Below are 19853 nucleotides of genomic sequence, written 5' to 3'. Positions count from 1 at the left end.
TAAAATTATGTGAAAATAGATTGGTCAGGTGATTGTTTGAGGCTTATAAGTCTAGAAATGTAGTTATGTTATAGTTATGAGCAAAATGATGTATAAAGGCAAGGTTCTCTCAGATTTTTATAGGGACACAATAGTGAGCTCTCATCAACCAGGATTTTTATTACACAAAACAGTCATAAACTGGCACTTAAAGACATTTCCCATTAAATATCACAACACTGACAGTCAAAAGTGAGAGCTAGTAAAAAACTGGGCATCCACTGGTGACCAAATGAAGAAAAAGAGAATTGGACAGGTTGGATAGCCCATCAAGAAGTGTCAGACCGTGCCTAAATTGACCAATTTCTTCAACAGTAGTGAAAATATGACAGTCTATAACTATCATAACACCTGAAAAAACATGCCAAAAAATTAGCAATCAACAAATGATTTAAAAGTCATAACTTTAGCAGCCTTTAAAGTGGAATCTGTGGACAGTGAGACACAAATAGCCTTGTTTAATCTTTTTCTGTTCTGATGATAAGAGTGAAAATGCAGAGAAAGTCACATGAGGCACTTGACTCCACTTCTGCAGTTCCAATATTTGAACTTACTGGAATTAGTATAATGGTGTGGGAAATGTATTTGTGTCTATGTTTAGGCCTGCTAATTGCTATAGAAATGCGAATAATATTGAGAGTGTACCTGAACACTTTCTGCTCAACATGTCCATTTTAATGGACAAGGATTTTTTTGGAATGATGATGCAATAATCCTCTGTGCTCATATTTTCCAAAATTGGTTTGAATACTGTTTTTGTTTTTGCCAACATCATCACTGTACCTCAGTTCATTATGGATATTAAAGGTAAATGTATCCTGATGAAATATGTAAAATGACTGCTTACTGTACTCCTTAATGAATGGACAGTAATCAAACAAAGTATGTCTTGGCACTGTGTTGTCTACCTTCTGCCGTTATTGTTGTAATAAGCTATTCAACCTGACAATAAGCAGGAATTTGAATAAAGTGGCCATTGATGTATAATAACATAATAATTAACAAGGTAAACTTTTCCACATTTCATTAACCCATTGACTGTGGCTGCTGTAAGTGCATGTCATGTCGAATTGTTGTAAGTCATTAACCTCACATGGCACACATTCATCTGCCTGGATGCAGATGTATCCTGTACAGTGAATTAGTAATCAATGGGTTAATATTGGTGACTTGAGTTATTATAATATAGTTAAAAAGAATTGTGTTCAGAAGTGTACAAAGAACAAAAATGCCAAATCATCAAGTTATTTCGATATCAATTTATAATTTATCTCTGAGTGAACTTATTTTAAAAGTGTGTAAACTTTGACTTTTGGTTCCATTGTGGTTATTCTAGACTTTCTTCCAAAATAATATAATTGTATCTTATTTCATCTTTTGATTTCTCTTGTAGTTTATTATTAAACGATAATATTAAAATTTGTAAAATAATTAAACTGTGCTTCATATCGATAAACAAACATTCCTAAGGTAGGACAAATTATGTCATTAAAAATAGAAAAACTTTATATTTCAAATGATTTTTTACATTATGTGTATGACAGAATTGACTGTTACTTTTATAACTTTTGTCTTTCACTTTCCACAAGTGGTGAAAAATGTATTCTGTTTTACAGAATTTGTGAGTTCGATTTTTTTAGTTGACTTATCTCTTGAACAGCACTATACTGCTTCTGACTGCTAGCTACTTATCTTGGAGAATTTTTGGTTAGATTCATAAAGCCTGAGTAACTGTAAGTAACATTGCATTCTCGACAAACCCAATTATAGAAAGATACTGAATGGCACCTTAAAAAGTACCAAGTGCATGTTCTTCGTGTTTCAGGTAAGTAGCAACACATGCATAACTTTTAGTACATGGAAACTAAGTTCGAGTAGGAAGATGCTAAAAACCCATGATTTGTAAATTTGGTACCAAAAGAAATTAGGTGAAGATTGTTTTGTTTCATTTCAAAAGAGTTTAGAAGACAAATAAAAATTAGTTTTACAAATGTACCTATGTGTTTATCAATATATCAAACTGTTGGATGCTAAATATACAAACATTGATTGTGCTTTAGTTACTAGCATTCTGCGGTTTTGTAAGTCGAGAGTTTCCTGTAAAAACACTGAAGCATTTTAGTAAATCTCTCGGGTAACAACTTATACGTTATGTCCTCATTACTTTGAGGTCATATTTCATGGTTTCTAACTCACGATTATTTTCGATGCTGTTAGTAATATTTCTGCATCACCATAACAGGTATTTTCATTAAACTGGCTCATTTATTATAAAAACAAAACTTGTTTTTTTTTTTTTAATGTTTATTTTATGTATTACACTATATGGTCAGTTTGAACTTTTATCTTTGTAATCACTTCTATGATTTTAATTGGCAAGGTCGTCTTATTAAATATTTAGCCATGCATAATATGCTCTTCAGTTTAAATAGAAAAGAACAACATGTGGACCTTTAAAATTAATATGTTATTAGAACTAAGTTATTAAGATGAAACCTTGTCTTAGTTTGGATTTTGGTCCTGTTATCAGTGTATATAGTGAAGAAGTTTCAATAATATTTTACACTGTATGATACAGGCAATGAAAACATAGTTTTGTAGGAAGTCATCTAGAATATACTTAAATACTTATCAGTACCTTACTGGGTTTGTCTGCCTTAGGTGACATCTTCAGAAGATGGCACCAAGAGAGGAGTACTGAGGTCAAATGCACACCTACCAGCAACACGGAGAGGAAAATCTTCTTCAGTGGAGTCTGACACTGAACTGGTTCAACCTAAACTGATGAGAGTGGGTTTGTCCAATAAGAATGACAAAGATGAGAAAAACTCTGATGAATCGTCGGAAAAAGATCTCCAGGAGGACACTGTTTCCTTTTCCATAACATCTTCCCTTTTAAAATCAGATGGTTATTCCAGTAGATCACCTTCTGAAAAAGCTGAGGTGAATGTTTGTTTTGGTAGTTGCAGTATGTGTGTGTGTGTGTTTATGCATATGTATGTATATTTTTAAGCATTGTTTTAGAATTACAAAGGAAGTATTAGTATATAATGTGTAGAAGAAATTGTTTTTGCATATTGTCATTAACTAACTTCTTATCAAAGCAAAAATTTTGTTAACCATTATTTAAAGTGGTTTACTAAATGCACCTCATAACCACTTCTTCCCACCCTTCTGTTCCCTGGTGGTTAGGGCTAGAACAAAACTCAAGCTCTTTGTGTTTACATAACAACTTTTAGAGGCTTACACTGCCAATATTTCCATCCAATTATGGAGGGGAAGAGCAGTTACTTGTCTCTGAATAATTTTTACAAATTGTTACTGATGTAAGATCTCAGAAGCAGGTAGGATGATACTATGTATCGCAGGAGTCAAATCATCACATTTCTTGAGACTTCTTAATAACAGCACATGTACTACCGTTGTTGCAGGAAATGGAAGTGGACACCAAAGAGGAGTCAAAGAAACTCCCTCGTCCAGTGCGTGGGGACCCACCTTGGACGGAAGGCATTGACATGGGTCCAGACACTGTGTTCTTGTATCAGCTTCCAATCAGAAACATGGAGGATGTGCTGAAGAAAGACTTAGAAATTTTGCAGCATACAAAACAGTCAGAACTTGTTAATAAACAGTTAGCTCAACTCCAGTCAGAGCTAGAAGAGGAAGGCCAACTCCAGACAGTTTGTTGTCCTGGTACTTCTTTAAACGAGAAAATTGAATCGGAACTGAAGACGTACATCAACTTGGGGTTTTCAACATTTGAGGAAGATCTTGATGAGGTATTAATAATAATCTTAATCACATGAAAAGGCACTTGTTACTAAAAGTTTTGTGCTATAAATGTAAGTGTTTGTACATGTTATGCAACTTACTCTCAACCATTGATATGTTTTCATTGGAATTTTCTTTTATGATATAGGAAATGGAACACCAAGAAGAAGCAACAATTCAGCTTTTGTCTGGGGATATATAAAGAAATACCTACTCCAACACGATACAACTAAAATTCAGAACTAAGGTTTCACTGAAAACCACTTGGAAAATGGGATACAAATAAGGACTGGTGTCCAGAGTGCTTCAAGTCTTGCGACTTAAACAGCAGAGTGTCAACACTTTCTGCAAACTCTAGTGAATATCTGTGTAAGTGAGACTGGACTATGGAAGCTTCTATGTACTTTCAATTGTAAAGTGGACTTTAGCTTTATGAGAAGATACCCATTTCAGTAGGTCCTAAGCTGAAGTTGGTTAATACAACCACAGTGCACAAGCTTTCATGGAGAGGAATAACAATAAACAGAATCTATATTTTAGTTCTTACAAGGTATTTGGGAAGAACAGGTCTGTGTAAAACATCATAAATTAAATAAAGGAGATAAGGCTTAAGGAAAAATCTAGACCAAGTGTGTTCTTTCCAATAATTACCATCACTTGTGTTACTGTAATTTTTCATGTTCAAGTATGGTGGTTTAGGTATTTGTTTTACTAAGTATTTCTATTTCATATTCTTATTTATGATTTTAATCACAAGTTAAGTGGTGAAGGTAAATTATGTATTGCATGTTTCACTGTGGCCTTTGAGAAAAATAGAGCTATTATTTCCTAATATGAATCTTACTGAGAAGCTTTATTGAAATTGACTTTCAAATATTTCCTTAAGTTATCAGACACTGTTTTTATCACCTACTACAAAGCTTCTCATATTTTCTGTGAGGATTTTTTTAGCTGTGTACTTTCTTTGTCACATTTCTGAAAGGTATTTCAGCCTGAAAAAGTTTTACCTAAAACTAAGAACCAAAAAAAAACTAACAAACATGATTATGTTATGAAACCAAATACGTTTCAATACATCTCAAATTAATCAAGCTAAACTTTCCATGTTAATGAAGAAACATCATTTTTAACTTGATTTACCCATGCTAGTATGTTTTGTGTTATTAGTCAACATCAATGAAACGTTACAAACTACAGAGTAAAATAAAGTGGTCTAGCTTCAAGCAAACAAATTACAATGTGAAATGACATTGTAAGTGGGATTAGAACACCTGACAATATTGTTAACAGTAAGAGTACCTAACTGATGAGACATTACATTGTAATCTTTCCATGTAAGCATTAATGGGCTGATTTTTAGATTTTATCTAAGTAGGCAGCTTGCTCTAATTAGAAGTTAATGTTAATAGTGCATTATTCCATTTATCAAACCATGCTGTAAAGACCTGTGGAGAAATAGACAGTGAAAATTCATCACGTGGTTGGCATTCAATACTGAACATTCTTTGGTAATAAACTCTTGAATTGTTACTCATACACGTTACTGACTGAATGAACTAAACTGAGTTACTGGTGTAAATTAATTTAGCACAAAATGCAATTGAATTCTGAGAGTAACTACGTTAATATGAAATGTAGTATGCAGTAGTAACAGACACTACATTTTTAGTCTTAATTATAGAATATTCATTGCTGTAGTTCTGCGTATGTGTGTATATTACCTAATGTTATATATGGTCACCTCATTTCTGCACAATGTCCAGTTAAGTCTTGTGATACTATTTTTCATAACTTGGTCCTGTTTTCTTCTCAAGAACTAAAATTACTGCAGTGTTTTATCATAAAATTCACACTTTGATCCATGTATATAATATTATATTTGCATTCAGTGATTTAGGTTTCAGAAAAGGTTTTTTAAAGTCTTTAATTTGCAAAAACAAGTATAAATAAATTAGAAATAAATTATATGTCATTAATATGTATTTTGGAGTATTATCAGTGGAGTACATAACTAATAACTGAGTTCATTTTAATCTTCAGAAGTTTTTGTTTTATGGCATTACACACCCTTCGTTAAGCTGGTATATTAAACCAGCTGTGAAATTCACTGGGTTAATTTTTTAGTTGCAGGTAGTATGTTTTAATCAGAACTTACTGATAAAACTTGTAGGAAGGGAAAAGTGGGGGCTGTTCTTAGGAGAAATACTCATTGTATTGGATCTGAGATTTTGGATTGTTCCATTATTTAGCAACCAAAAAAGTACAGTTCCGTTAACACTAAGTTTTATAGTTTCTTTTTCTGGTTCAAGATGGGTTTGAATTAAATGACTTTGCACCTTTGTGTGGGTCTCAAACAAGTTGTTCCCATTAAAATGGGTGAAAATTTTACCTTGTAATTTGAAAAAAATCGTTTAGTCTATGTTTGTTTAATTTACATAAACTTTGAGTACAAAGTTTAATCAGTTATGCAACTAAACCATGGTAACAATGCATTTGATGTAGATATTTTGAAAATTAGTGAAAATGTATTTTACCTTGGGCTTTAATGTATGAAAAGTGTCCAATACTTAAATAGCTCTTTAACTTGTTACATTAAAAATACTAGCACTACAATATCTATAGACAATCTTTCAAAGCACTGTAGGCTATCTTCAAATAAAATGAGGTGAATTTGAAATTCTCGTTTCATAAACTGTATGAAATTTTCAACATGATATTCAAAGTAAATATTCCCCCCCCCCATTATGCATTGTTCTAACTGAGGAGAAAAGCTTTGATACAACTGCTGTGTGATGGGATGGACACAAAGCCCTAGCATACATCCTTATTTAGATACGGTTATGCAAGTTGGAATTGCTAAAGTTAGTCTGATAAACCTTACATACAAGTTGGCTCGTGTTGTTTCTTCAGCGGTAAATTTACATATGTTGTTAAGAAGTTGATATGAAGGTCACATATTTTGTATTTGAAATAAATGTACTTAAAACAAGAAAAAAATCTAGTCTACAAATGACAGACGTCTACCTTGTACTGATGTATATAATTTTTTTTAGGGCTGGATAAAAATGTTAAATATGGCATAACGTACACTCCTAAACATACGAAATATATCGCTTTATTTTAACAATGAACATAAGTTGAAGATAAAAATTGACAATGTTTGGCTTGTTTTGAATTTTGCGCAAACCCAGCCGTCCCTAATTTAGCAGTGTAAGACCAGAGGGAAAGCAGCTAGTCATCACCGCCCACCGCCAAATCTTGGGGGACTCTTTTACCAACGAATAGAGGGATTGACCGTAACATTATAACACCCCCACAGCTGAAAGGGCGAACATGTTTGGTGCGACGAGGATTCAAACCCGCGATCCTCGGATTATGAGTCGAGTGCCTTAACCACCTGGCCATGTCGGGGCCCACTTGATAATGTTACGAAAGATCCGTTCCTCAGCTAATGCCATTTGAAACTGAAACGTTGAAAAACCATTAAATGTGGGCGAATCAATTCGGTATAGTCTATATAAATGCAAAATCGTCCGTGCCTTCAAAATTCATATTACCAGTTACATTCGTCCAATCATTGTCACACCTAGGAATGTAACGACCCCAGGATTACACATTATACATCTCTGTTAATAATTTCTTAATTCCATAATAAACTTTGAATTAAAATAAATCCATTGAGAGAGACCCCCCAAAAAAAACCCACAAAAAAACACGAAAATAAGTAGTGTTTATTTTGTTCCTGGACAAATAATATTAACATAGTGTAATTTCGCAATAGCAAAACTATTATTCAATCTTAAAAGTAGCTTTACGTTCTAGAATATCTTAATGTTTAACTTGGAAAATGTGTGTAAAACTTAATTAATTAAGAACAACATTTCCAAGTTAGACAAAGATGGGTACCTTTTCTTCTTAAGAACTGTTTGTTGTTAATCACTGTGACATTTTGGTTGTAAAAGGAGACGAAGTAGCACAGTAGCTAGGGTATGCACGAAAATTTTATTATATCCTGGAAAACGTGGGGGCATGTCCCCCCCCGTTAAAATTACACCCGTAATGTTGACAATTTAAATAGCTTAGTGAAAATAATATTAAATAGACTTTTTCTTTAATACGCATTAACTGAAAACCGTCTAGGAACTGTGCTTCTGAGCTTTGTAGAATTACTTTGACTCAGAGGCGTAAGTAACATGAATATGGGAAAGTTATTTGTTGTAGTAGTTGTGAATGTTATAGTGCGTACTGAAACCAAAACCTTTACATTCCAGATAATTAAAATAATTTTTATTTTAACGAAATTAAAATTTTATTAAAATGAAAGTATGGAACAAAAACTTTAGATTGTACGAACAAAATATACGAAAGTTATAACGACCACTTCATTCAAGTGAAAATAACATACACTAACACGTCTGTTTGCCCTTTGAGTCGTGGAGGCGTTATAATGTACGATAAATCCCACTTTTCGTTGGTAATTCAAAAACAAACACAGTTACAAGCGCTCATCTCAAACACACGTCACCATACAATCTATTTTGCAAATAAAAACAACAACAACAAAAGTAACCAAACACCTACGCTTGTTTAGGTTTGAATATTTTACCATGTTATGTTGTTTCTAACATGTTTACTTTAAAAGCCAAGGCACATGATAAGATAGGTTATTCAGTATCTGTCCTGTGAAAATGGGTTTTCACTCGAGCACTGGACGCAATGATCCCAGCTCTTTGCTCCCTGAAAAAGAGTTCCAACTGTCAATGGTTTTCTTCCAAATATATAATTTTAATATCAATTGACACTTTTAAACATTAAATATAGTTGAAACAGAATGAATTACCAAGTAATAATACACGTTGGTCTCCAAATCTCTGTACTTCATCAACACCAACTGGATTACAATCAACTCAAGGGAAAGGAAGTCCTTTCGTGTCAAAATTCTCGTGCTTTCTCGATCCCCTTACATAGCTTTCCTTCAATACAAAGGGGGGGGGGGTGATGAGAAACTACTTTCCTGAACCCTCCAGTTTGGAAGAATCAGCAGGTCGCACGTAGTTTTCTCTTCCTTCAATTAGGCCAGGCGTGCGACTCGTAATCTGAGGGTCGCGCCAAACATGCTCGCCCTTTCAGCCGTTAGGGCGTTATGAGGTGAGGGTCACTCCCACTATTCGTTGGTAAAAGAGTAGCCCAAGAGTTGGCGGTGTGTGGTGGTGACTAGCTGCCTTCCTTCTAGTCTTACACTGCTAAATTAGGGACGGCTTGCACAGATGGCTCTCGTGTAACTTCGCGCGAAATTCCAAACAAACAAACAATGAGAAAACCAAGTTTAAACAGAATACAACATATACTAGAAACTCTGCACAAACGATTTTGTTTTTTCAAGTCCTTCGTGGGTTATTTTAACCACTCGCGACTGCGTGTTAAAGGATTCAGATAATGAAATTCAACATTCCTTCCAAATGTACTCTATCTTATTAAAATAATGATTAGGTTACTGGATACAGTGCAAACAGAAACAGATTTGTTGTTGATTTTGACCTTTCCTGATCTCTGGTCTGGTAGTTAGGGTGGCTCTCAATCAGCAGGTCGCGGATTCGCATTCTGTTACCAAACATGCTCGCCCTCTCGGTAGTGTGTGTGTGAATTATGTTGTAATGGTCAATCCCAAGTTTTGTTTGGTAAGGAATAGCTCAGTAGTTGGAAGTGTTGACTATCTGCTTTCTCTCTTAGTCTGTCATTTCAAAATGAATGACGGCTAGCGGCTCTACTAGCTTCATACGAATTTCAACAAACAAAACTTACCTGCACTTTAGTTGGCGGATAGCTCGATATTAGTTGTGGTGATTATTCAACCCTGTTTTAAAATGCAGGGGAGTGTACAAGTGTAGCCCCGCCCATTTACTGCACGTGATGCTTTTAAATGTTTCGTTGATCTGTGCGATCAGAATCTCACTAGTTACCAGAACTGACCAAACCTTGTGGATTTTCCGCACCCTGCTACCTATTACTGGACTTTCCTTATGGGGCGGGTTCGTCTTTGTTGCTGTGTTAGACAATCTAGGTTAACTGGCCTTGTATTACTTGTTTCCCTGAGTCGAAGATTATAATAATCTCGATGAAAGCGAGTTATAGGGGACAAGAGAAACAGCGAAAGTTGGAGTTTTCATCGTCCAATTAACTGCAGTATTTTCTTCGAACCAAGCCTTGAATTCTAAATATACGTCACAAAAGGAAGAGATTGACAGATCGTGTTAGACACTGAAATAAAAAAAAACAAATTAAAATACAGAAGAAAGCTTTGAAAATCAAACAATAAAAGTAAGGTTTTTATTTTCCTTATCAAGGTCCTTATGGAGATAAAGGAAGTGGAGAAAATGAATGAAACAATAAGTAAAAAGTCACAGCATGAAAAACACGCTACAGAATTTAGGAGAGTTTGTTTGTTTGTTTTTGAAATTTCGGGCAAAGCTTTTTTTTTTTAATTTCGGGCATAGCTACTCGAGGGATATCTGCGCTAGCCGTCCCTAATTTAGCAGAGTAAGACTAGCGGGAAGGCAGCTAGTCACCACCGCCAACTCTTTTACAAACGAATAGTGTGATTGACCGTCACATTATAACGCCTCCACGTTTAGTGCGACGGGGATTCAAACCCAAGACTCTCAGATTACGAGTCGAACGCCTTAACCCACCTGGCCATTTAGGAGAGAGGCTTAAAACAAGTTTTAATCAAATCAGTTATCAAGAAAGGCAGAGAAAAGCCTAGTAAGAAAGTAAACTGAATTACAGTTGTTGTGTCTGCATTAACAATAGCTGGTGTGGTTGTAAAAAATAAAAACCGTTTTCAACTCCGAATGAAATAATTATAAACAGCTAAACCTTGCATGATCAGTTCTTCACGAACCATTTCTAAACAATATAACTTTACATCAGTAACTGCTTACAAATCAATGCTAAACACGATAGTTTAAAAAACAAACTCACTGTCTTTATTTATATTATTGTATATTATATGGTAATGCTTCATGTGATCTAGAGTTAAATCACTGCTATAATTAATCACAATGAGTTTCGTGCTTAGCTTTGGCTTCTGGTTAGGACATTCGACTCGCAATCTGGGAGTCGCGGGTTTGACTTCCCCTTTTAGCTGTGAGGGCGTCATAATGGTACTATCAATTCCATTATACCTTGGTAAAAAGAGTTGGTGATAGGTAGTGTTGACTAGCTGCCCTCCCGATAGTCTATCACTGTTACATTAGAGCAGGTGGCTCTCGAGTAGTTTCGCACGAAGTTCAAAAATAAACCAACCAATGAAAGTTATGAAAAAGCAAGTATAAACGTTGCAAGCGACACATGAAATTGACACTTTGGTTGAAACCGTTAGATCTTACGGTCATTATTAACTCTGTATCTTAGTAAACGTTTAATCATGCCTTGGTGTGCGTACACGTATTTATATGTGCACTTACTCTGGTGATTTGTGTTTGTTTTCAATGCATTTTTTTATATTAAGTTTGATAATTCAGACCTGTTTTTATATATCTGGTATTTACAAAAAAAAAAGGTATTTCTGGTGGTTATATACCAGTTATATTACAAAATGTTTAGTCCACTCTTGTGGGTTATTTTTAACATTTCCTCTTCGAGTTTTGGATACGGTTCTTACCTTTTTGTACTTGGCACGTTGATTCAACAATATCTACCTAATTATAAAAGCTGGATCCACAACAATAAAATTATCACATTGTGGGTTTCTTACATTGCCCATTGGTATTTGAATATATTGTCTATTTCGCAGGTGTGTACGCCATAGTACTCAAACTTGTGTAGCTAACTTCTGGCTTTGCGTCCAAGTTTGGTAAGCGTTATGGTCACCAGGTGCTAGGTCTTTACCTTTTACGTCACATGGTAGTTTATTATTCGACTAAACTGTAATTACAAAGCGACACCTTTTTTCCCCGTTTAGGCTTAGCGGATACAGGTGGCTAAATAAAATAAGTGTGGCATAGTGATTTATATAGGGGCCTTATACTAATTTACAAAGAGCTTGTAACAGGGGCAGACGATTAGAATTACTTGTTGAAGCGTCACCTGGTAGAGCACCACGGCAAGAAGAAGTAAATGTATCTAATAGCAAAATTATGTAAATTTAACGACTCAATGTCTGTTTGCAAAATAATAGAAGTTACTATCCTTTCTCGTATGCTGTCGATTAATCGAGATATAGTTGTAGTATACTTTGTACAGTAATTAACAGAATATACCACAATTATCCAATAATGTTTCCAAGGCTCTCGCTACGTTGTTTGCTAAAGATGTTTAGTCTAGTTGTGTTAACTTACGTAAATTGAGTTGGCTAATTAATACGGTATATTTCCTAACTCTCTAGAAGACTAGAGGCTGATAACATGTCACTGAATGTTTAACCCAACTTAACTTATTAAAGTCTGAAACGTTTATTACAGTTAACATAAAAATGCCTGGTTTAGTGTCTGAGAAGGCCATGAAATGGATTTTTAACAGTACGTTAACGTACATTAAAATGATTTGTCTTGTTACACCTATTGATTAACCAATAACCTTTCTTTGCAATGTAGTTCCCTTTAATATTGTGTTAATTATATAATTAGACAATATAAAATGACTAATACTGTTTCGCTGCACACTAATCAGTAAGTATCTGAGAAGTTGAAAAAAACAACATCATCACAGCTTTAGCGGACATGCACGAACATTAACATGGTATTAATTATTATATGTTAAAACCACGCATTTTTGTCACGTGATAAACAGATACGATAACATGAAAGTTTACTAAACATTAGTTCGGAGTGGTCCATTGTGCTCTTTCGTTTGTTTGTTTTCAATCATGGGGGAAAATAGAAATTTCCAGTAAAATACAGGATTAATGTACACCTCGTTAACAGACTATTCAAGTAGAATACGTGTAGCAGAAATTTTCAGTAGAATAAGTGTTGTTCTGTTGTTACAGTGTTACAGTTCTACTAGTTAACAGGCTATTCCAGTACAATAAGTGTTGTTCTGTTGTTACAGTGTTACAGTTCTACTAGTTAACAGGCTATTCCAGTACAATAAGTGTTGTTCTGTTGTTACAGTGTTACAGTTCTACTAGTTAACAGGCTATTCCAGTAGAATAAGTGTTGTTCTGTTGTTACAGTGTTACAGTTCTACTAGTTAACAGGCTATTCCAGTACAATAAGTGTTGTTCTGTTGTTACAGTGTTACAGTTCTACTAGTTAACAGGCTATTCCAGTACAATAAGTGTTGTTCTGTTGTTACAGTTCTACTAGTTAACAGGCTATTCCAGTACAATAAGTGTTGTTCTGTTGTTACAGTGTTACAGTTCTACTAGTTAACAGGCTATTCCAGTAGAATAATTGTTCTATTGTTACAGTGTTACAGTTCTAATAGTTAACAGGCTATTCCAGTAGAATAAGTGTTGTTCTGTTGTTACAGTGTTACAGTTCTACTAGTTAACAGGCTATTCCAGTAGAATAATTGTTCTATTGTTACAGTTCTACTAGTTAACAGGCTATTCCAGTACAATAAGTGTTGTTCTGTTGTTACAGTGTTACAGTTCTACTAGTTAACAGGCTATTCCAGTAGAATAATTGTTCTATTGTTACAGTGTTACAGTTCTAATAGTTAACAGGCTATTCCAGTACAATAAGTGTTGTTCTGTTGTTACAGTGTTACAGTTCTAATAGTTAACAGGCTATTCCAGTACAATAAGTGTTGTTCTGTTGTTACAGTTCTACTAGTTAACAGGCTATTCCAGTACAATAAGTGTTGTTCTGTTGTTACAGTGTTACAGTTCTACTAGTTAACAGGCTATTCCAGTAGAATAATTGTTCTATTGTTACAGTGTTACAGTTCTAATAGTTAACAGGCTATTCCAGTAGAATAAGTGTTGTTCTGTTGTTACAGTGTTACAGTTCTACTAGTTAACAGACTATTCCAGTACAATAAGTGTTGTTCTGTTGTTACAGTGTTACAGTTCTACTAGTTAACAGACTATTCCAGTACAATAAGTGTTGTTCTGTTGTTACAGTGTTACAGTTCTACTAGTTAACAGACTATTCCAGTACAATAAGTGTTGTTCTGTTGTTACAGTGTTACAGTTCTACTAGTTAACAGGCTATTCCAGTAGAATAATTGTTCTATTGTTACAGTGTTACAGTTCTAATAGTTAACAGGCTATTCCAGTAGAATAAGTGTTGTTCTGTTGTTACAGTGTTACAGTTCTAATAGTTAACAGGCTATTCCAGTACAATAAGTGTTGTTCTGTTGTTACAGTGTTACAGTTCTACTAGTTAACAGGCTATTCCAGTACAATAAGTGTTGTTCTGTTGTTACAGTGTTACAGTTCTACTAGTTAACAGACTATTCCAGTAGAATAAGTGTTGTTCTGTTGTTACAGTGTTACAGTTCTACTAGTTAACAGGCTATTCCAGTACAATAAGTGTTGTTCTGTTGTTACAGTGTTACAGTTCTACTAGTTAACAGACTATTCCAGTACAATAAGTGTTGTTCTGTTGTTACAGTGTTACAGTTCTACTAGTTAACAGGCTATTCCAGTAGAATAATTGTTCTATTGTTACAGTGTTACAGTTCTAATAGTTAACAGGCTATTCCAGTAGAATAAGTGTTGTTCTGTTGTTACAGTGTTACAGTTCCACTAGTTAACAGACTATTCCAGTAGAATACGAGTTGTTCTACACTAAGTGTTATTGTTCTGTTGTTACAGTGTTACATTTTCAATATAACACACGTAATTCTGACGTTCATACCACTCTTTTAAAGGTACAACATTTTAAACCTCTGCAAGTAACGTATATAGGTATAACTTATATATATATATATTTACATATAGATGTACGTTTGTTTGTTTGAAGGAAAACACAAAGTTACACAGTAGGCTGTCTGTACTCTACCCAGTACCGGTACTGAAACCCGGTTTGTAGCGTTTAAGTTCACAGACATTCCGCTGTGCCACTGGGGAGCAGAGATGTATATGTGTGTGATGAGTATTGCATATAATGATTTATATTTACGATATCCAGTTTCGTGGTAAATAACGTAATTATATGTTTATTTCCAGTTACGACGGTCACTGTTTCGAACCGTTACGAAAAGTGAAACCAGTTAAATAATTTCCATTAGTACCACAACAGGAGAGTAGAAAATCCCATTTTTCAACGTTTCGCCATCTCACGCGGTTCACTTGGTTACAGTGACGTAAATAGAACGTTCTGTATCGCCTTAACATCATGAAACTCAAAATACTCGAATTCGGGTCGAAATAAAAATGGCATGCAAGGTAACTTTGTGAAGTCTTTTATAAAACTCTTAACGTAGCTGATAAATATTCATAGAGTCTTCCATCACGTAAAAAACTTTCTATCATGAAGTTTTCAAGGTCTTTGACGGTCAACTGTGCCAGCCCTCTTAACAACACTTTGATTTAAATAAATAATCCACGTTCTCAGTTTTAAGGCATCAAGATCTTAAAGCCAACATAATTCCTATTTTCCATAAATGCCCCTGTGTCTTAATCCATAACGTCCCAGACTAAAGTGTTAAAACAGACAATTTAAAATGTACAAATACTTAACATAAATAAACAGTTCTCCATTCCCTTTTCTAAAGAACCCCCCCTTCACCCTAATGGCTCAACCCAAGTCTGATAGCCTATAACGCTTTAAACTAGGTTTAGACACCAATGTTAAACACATCACATTATGTAGTTTTGTGCTTAATACAAAACAAGTATTCTCTGATAAAAGTTTTAAAAAAATACTTCGAAACTGTTCATTGCTAACGAAGTTATTTATTTCCCTTCTCATAAATACCGCCACTCACTTTGAATTATTTGAATACCGCCCAACAACAACAGCGAGACTCTCACGCCAGGTTGGCGTTGTTTAAAGTACTCTCCACACCAGATTCTTACCTATAGTGGCGACTATACATTCGAGGTGTGCTGCGTCTGGGATACGTATAATACTATCATATTTTGTAACATTTGTTTCGTAAACTAAAGAGCTAAAAACATTACCTGAAAACAGATAAGATCTGAAATTAACTACAATATAAGTTAATAATTATTAAATAATATTAGGAATTATTGTGTAATTATTTTTTTCCATCTGTTAACTAAATACCTTAACTGCAACTCTATCTTGTCAGACAGGAAAGTTAACTTTAAAGGGGCAATGCTGTTTCACTTGCAAGCATTATATGGATTTAATATTTCATATTGTGAGCAAGTTCATGGATATGTTTAGTAATGACAAACAACCAGTAACAAGAGAGTTCATTAACGACTGAATTATACAGTTCGTGTGCTTTAAAACTTTAAATTATCTATTTTATTTCTTTGAAAACAACAGCCAACCAGTTACAAAGATTAAAATGCAAACTACTTGTTCTATCTAGGTATTGACTTGAAATGGCCACTGATTTGCATTAAGACTAATTACCTGTGTGAACAAGCAGCTATTCAAATTCATTCTTCCAAAGTGGTCACCATGGTTACGAGCGAACTTAATTAAGCAGTTAATATTCTTATTACAGTTGTAGTTTCAACTATCTCCACGGTTACGAAAAGTGTAGTTAACAAACTACATTTATACGTACCGAATATTTCACTACAGTCGTAAGTGACAATCGAACTTCATGGTTCGTAGATTTAGATTAGTCCTAAAGCTAAGCTAATAATGGAAAATCTTCTTCATATATGTATAATAACTTAATTAAAAATAATAAAAATAAATATTACATATATATATTAAGCATTTAACCAGTACTGACATTAAGGAACAAAGGGAATATAAATTTCAAGATATATAGAAACTGGTTGTTTTACATCGCGTAAAAAATTATTTACAAAAATTTAAGCCTAATGTGAAAATAAAGAGAAACAGAAAATCTGAAGGAATTGAAAATGTTACAATGTCTTCACTTTCTACAATAAACTATGTAAATATTTAAACCTTCGTGCTCATATAAAAGCAAGACGTTCATTTGAGGGTCCGTCTTTTATTTATTTTTTGACAAAATAACTGGTAGTGAGATTAAATATATTAGTTTTATTGTGATGCAGGGACTGTCTACGTATAGCTGTATCATCCCTATATTATTGTTTGCGTTCTTTTTGGCACATTATTTGATATTAAAAATATTTTCATTACTTGCTGTGTGACCTTCTCCCCCCCCACAACTGAAAGTTAATGTTTGTTTGGTTTGTTTTGAATTTCGCGCAAAGCTACATGAAGACTATCTGCATTGAAAGTTAATGTATTCCTTGAACATATGTAATGAAAGTTAACATTACCTGTAATATAAGGTCTGGTTCCCTAAAGACACCGATTGTATAGTGTACAAAGCATTGAGTATTTCTCACGTTGCAGTCATTTAAAGTTCATCTGTTATTGGCCGGTAATTCGTGTTTCACCCTGTGCTTAAGTTTTTTTGTTTTTTTTAAAGGAATACCAAATATATGTAAGAAAGCTAACTTTAAGGGGTAATGATGGCATCGTTTACACAAGAATTGTAATTAAAAAAAATTACTACTAGTTATTACAACTAAGCCATGACATCGTGCACTGACCAGAAACACGTAGACTGGGTTAAGGTTTAAACTGCTAAAGAGATGAAGTAATTGTAGAATTATCTCGAATAAAAGAGCAACTAAAAAGACTAGTCGTTTGTTTGGTTGGTCACTTTCTGGTTTGGTATCTTAACGATGGTTTACTGGCTTACTTTTAGGCTTGTTGGGCAGAAAAAAAGTGAGAGGCCATCATCTTTTAAATTAAAACTCTATCATTGTCGATATTTAAAGTGGAGAATTGTACTATGGCCATTGTACATCTTGACCCTTCTTACATATATAGTCAACCAGTCCTGTGGTTATCACTTTTCTTCAAGGATACTGTTAAGTGTTCAAAGTCAAGGTTAATGTTATTGTTGTGCGTAGTATCCTACGCTATTGTTGTTGCTCAGACCAGGGTTATAGTAAATCTTGAAGACCGAGACACTATTGATATCCATTTCTAATATTGTTAATACTTTGTGCTAACTTGGGTTATTATATATATGTATCAGCTTCAAGGTTAACTCGCTTATTCTGATTTAAAGGACTTGTTCAGTGTAAAATTACGAATTGTCTGTATGTTCTTGCGACTGTTATCTTTCACTCGGAGCCACTTCTACATTCTTTTCTAAACGTTTTATTAAAGGAGTAATTTTTTTTATTTCTATTCATCTTACGTAATTTTCGTATAAAAATTTTACTTCGTGCAGAACTGTTTTCTCCAGTAATTTGTAAATGTATTCTTTAAGCAAATAACTTACTTGATGCGAGAATACACGAATGTTCCATTTACTGAAACCACTACTACATGGCGTTTTGGCCCGGCATGGCCAAAATAAAACTCGTAATCTGAGGGTCGCGGGTTTGAAACTCCGTTGTACCAAACATGCTCGCTCTTTCAGCCGTGGGGGCGTTATAATGTGACGGTCAATCCCACTATTCGTTGGTAAAAGATTAGCCCAAGAATTGGCGGTGGGTGGTGATGACTAGCTGCCTTCTCTCTAGTCTCACACTGCTAAATTAGGGACGGCTAGCGCAGGTAGCCCTCGTGTAGCTTCGCGCGAAATTCAAACAACATGGCGTTTTAACAGATTCTGTTCTTGTTCGGTATCCCCAAGTTGTGACGAAAGTCAGATGACGTAACACTACAACTTGCTTATAATACATTTTCACTGACGAAAAATGTTAGTCTCTATATGTTCTTAGTGTATTGAGGAGTCCCTTGCATTACGTATTTTGGGGGGTGGAAAGTCTTGTTTGGTAATGTTCAACAATAGTTTTCAAAGTAATCCGTAACTTCAAACAAAGTATTTTTTACGTTAATAATTCATATTATGTAGAATTACAATTGGAGCATATAGTCATATTGTTGTTTTAAAATATAATATCGTAAAGCATGCATGCACCAAATCTTTGCGGATCCACAACTTTGTTGGTTACCAGGTTCCTCCCAATAAATAAAGAGTCATAACTAAAATGTAAACACTGATGTTCATTTGAGGGCCCGTCTCTTATTTAATTTTCTGACAAAATAATTGGTAGCGAGATTAAATATACCATGTATTCAAATTTGTGAGAAACGTGATACCTAAAACTGCCATTTAATTTGAAAGAACGTTAATTATGGTTTCGAGACATAATAAAAAAACTATCAATAACTAAAGTATCAACAGAAATCGAACAGAATTAGGAACACAACAGAATGAGTTCAATGAAACTGCACACCGTTTACATTTTTTATTGTGCGAGAGATCTAGTATACCAAAACAAATAACACATAAATATTTCAATAAAGACTTAAATGTGTCCCTAAAAAGTTTTTATGTTGTCTAATTAATATAAAAAGTATTAATATTCTTTACGCATAACAAAAACATTTTTTTTCTTTCCTTAATTAGTTATTACGCTTTACTGTGATTGAGCATATTTTTAATCTGCCCACCAGTTTACTCTTTAATACAGTTGTCTAACGTGGATACTAGATGGCGCTTTAACAAAGTATTGTTTTCAAATACCGCGCAACCTTTTGGCGGGATTTAATCGTACGTACCTGTTATTGTGTCGAAAATGACGTAAGTGAACTTGCATCGAAGCTTAATGTTTTACTTTATTAATTATTCAACAGAACAATTTCGTCTTCGCCATGCCTTTAGCGTTGACGATTACATACGTAAGAAACAAAGTGTAATACCAATAGCAATGTACGAAACCGCACCTGGCGTTTGGAATCCTTATTTGACAAGCATAAAGTGTTATGACTGCGAGTCCAAGCCCAAAACTAAGAATATGCAACGCAATTCAGCTAAGTATACAACCCTTGTTCTTAGCTGTGCAAGGTTCGGTGACATTACTAACTAAATGTGTTCCATGATAAATATTATGTCACAGTAGATGTTCTGTCCTCTTCTACACAATTTTCCCGATAGAAAAA

The 19853-nt window shown here is 34.3% G+C and overlaps 1 protein-coding gene across 15 annotated transcripts in view; it reads left to right on the top strand.

Annotated features, from left to right (window-relative positions):
* The window catches only part of LOC143254331 (uncharacterized), a 115648-nt gene extending 109161 nt beyond the window's left edge, over positions 1 to 6487 (top strand). For 14 of the 15 annotated variants that reach the window (XM_076509327.1, XM_076509336.1, XM_076509339.1 and 11 more), the window contains 3 exons: positions 2701 to 2982; positions 3471 to 3818; positions 3959 to 6487. In XM_076509327.1, coding sequence (XP_076365442.1) covers positions 2701 to 2982; positions 3471 to 3818; positions 3959 to 4012 — 684 coding nt within the window. In that variant the 3' untranslated portion in view covers positions 4013 to 6487. The remainder of the gene's footprint in view (positions 1 to 2700; positions 2983 to 3470; positions 3819 to 3958) is intronic. The other variant, XM_076509340.1, reaches the window with a different exon arrangement.
* Positions 6488 to 19853: the final 13366 nt, after the last annotated feature.

Source organism: Tachypleus tridentatus, chromosome 6, assembly GCF_004210375.1.
Source record: "Tachypleus tridentatus isolate NWPU-2018 chromosome 6, ASM421037v1, whole genome shotgun sequence".
Lineage (NCBI taxonomy): Eukaryota > Metazoa > Arthropoda > Merostomata > Xiphosura > Limulidae > Tachypleus > Tachypleus tridentatus.
Note: the sequence above shows the minus strand (reverse complement) of the source record. Positions and strands in the feature narration are given on the sequence as shown.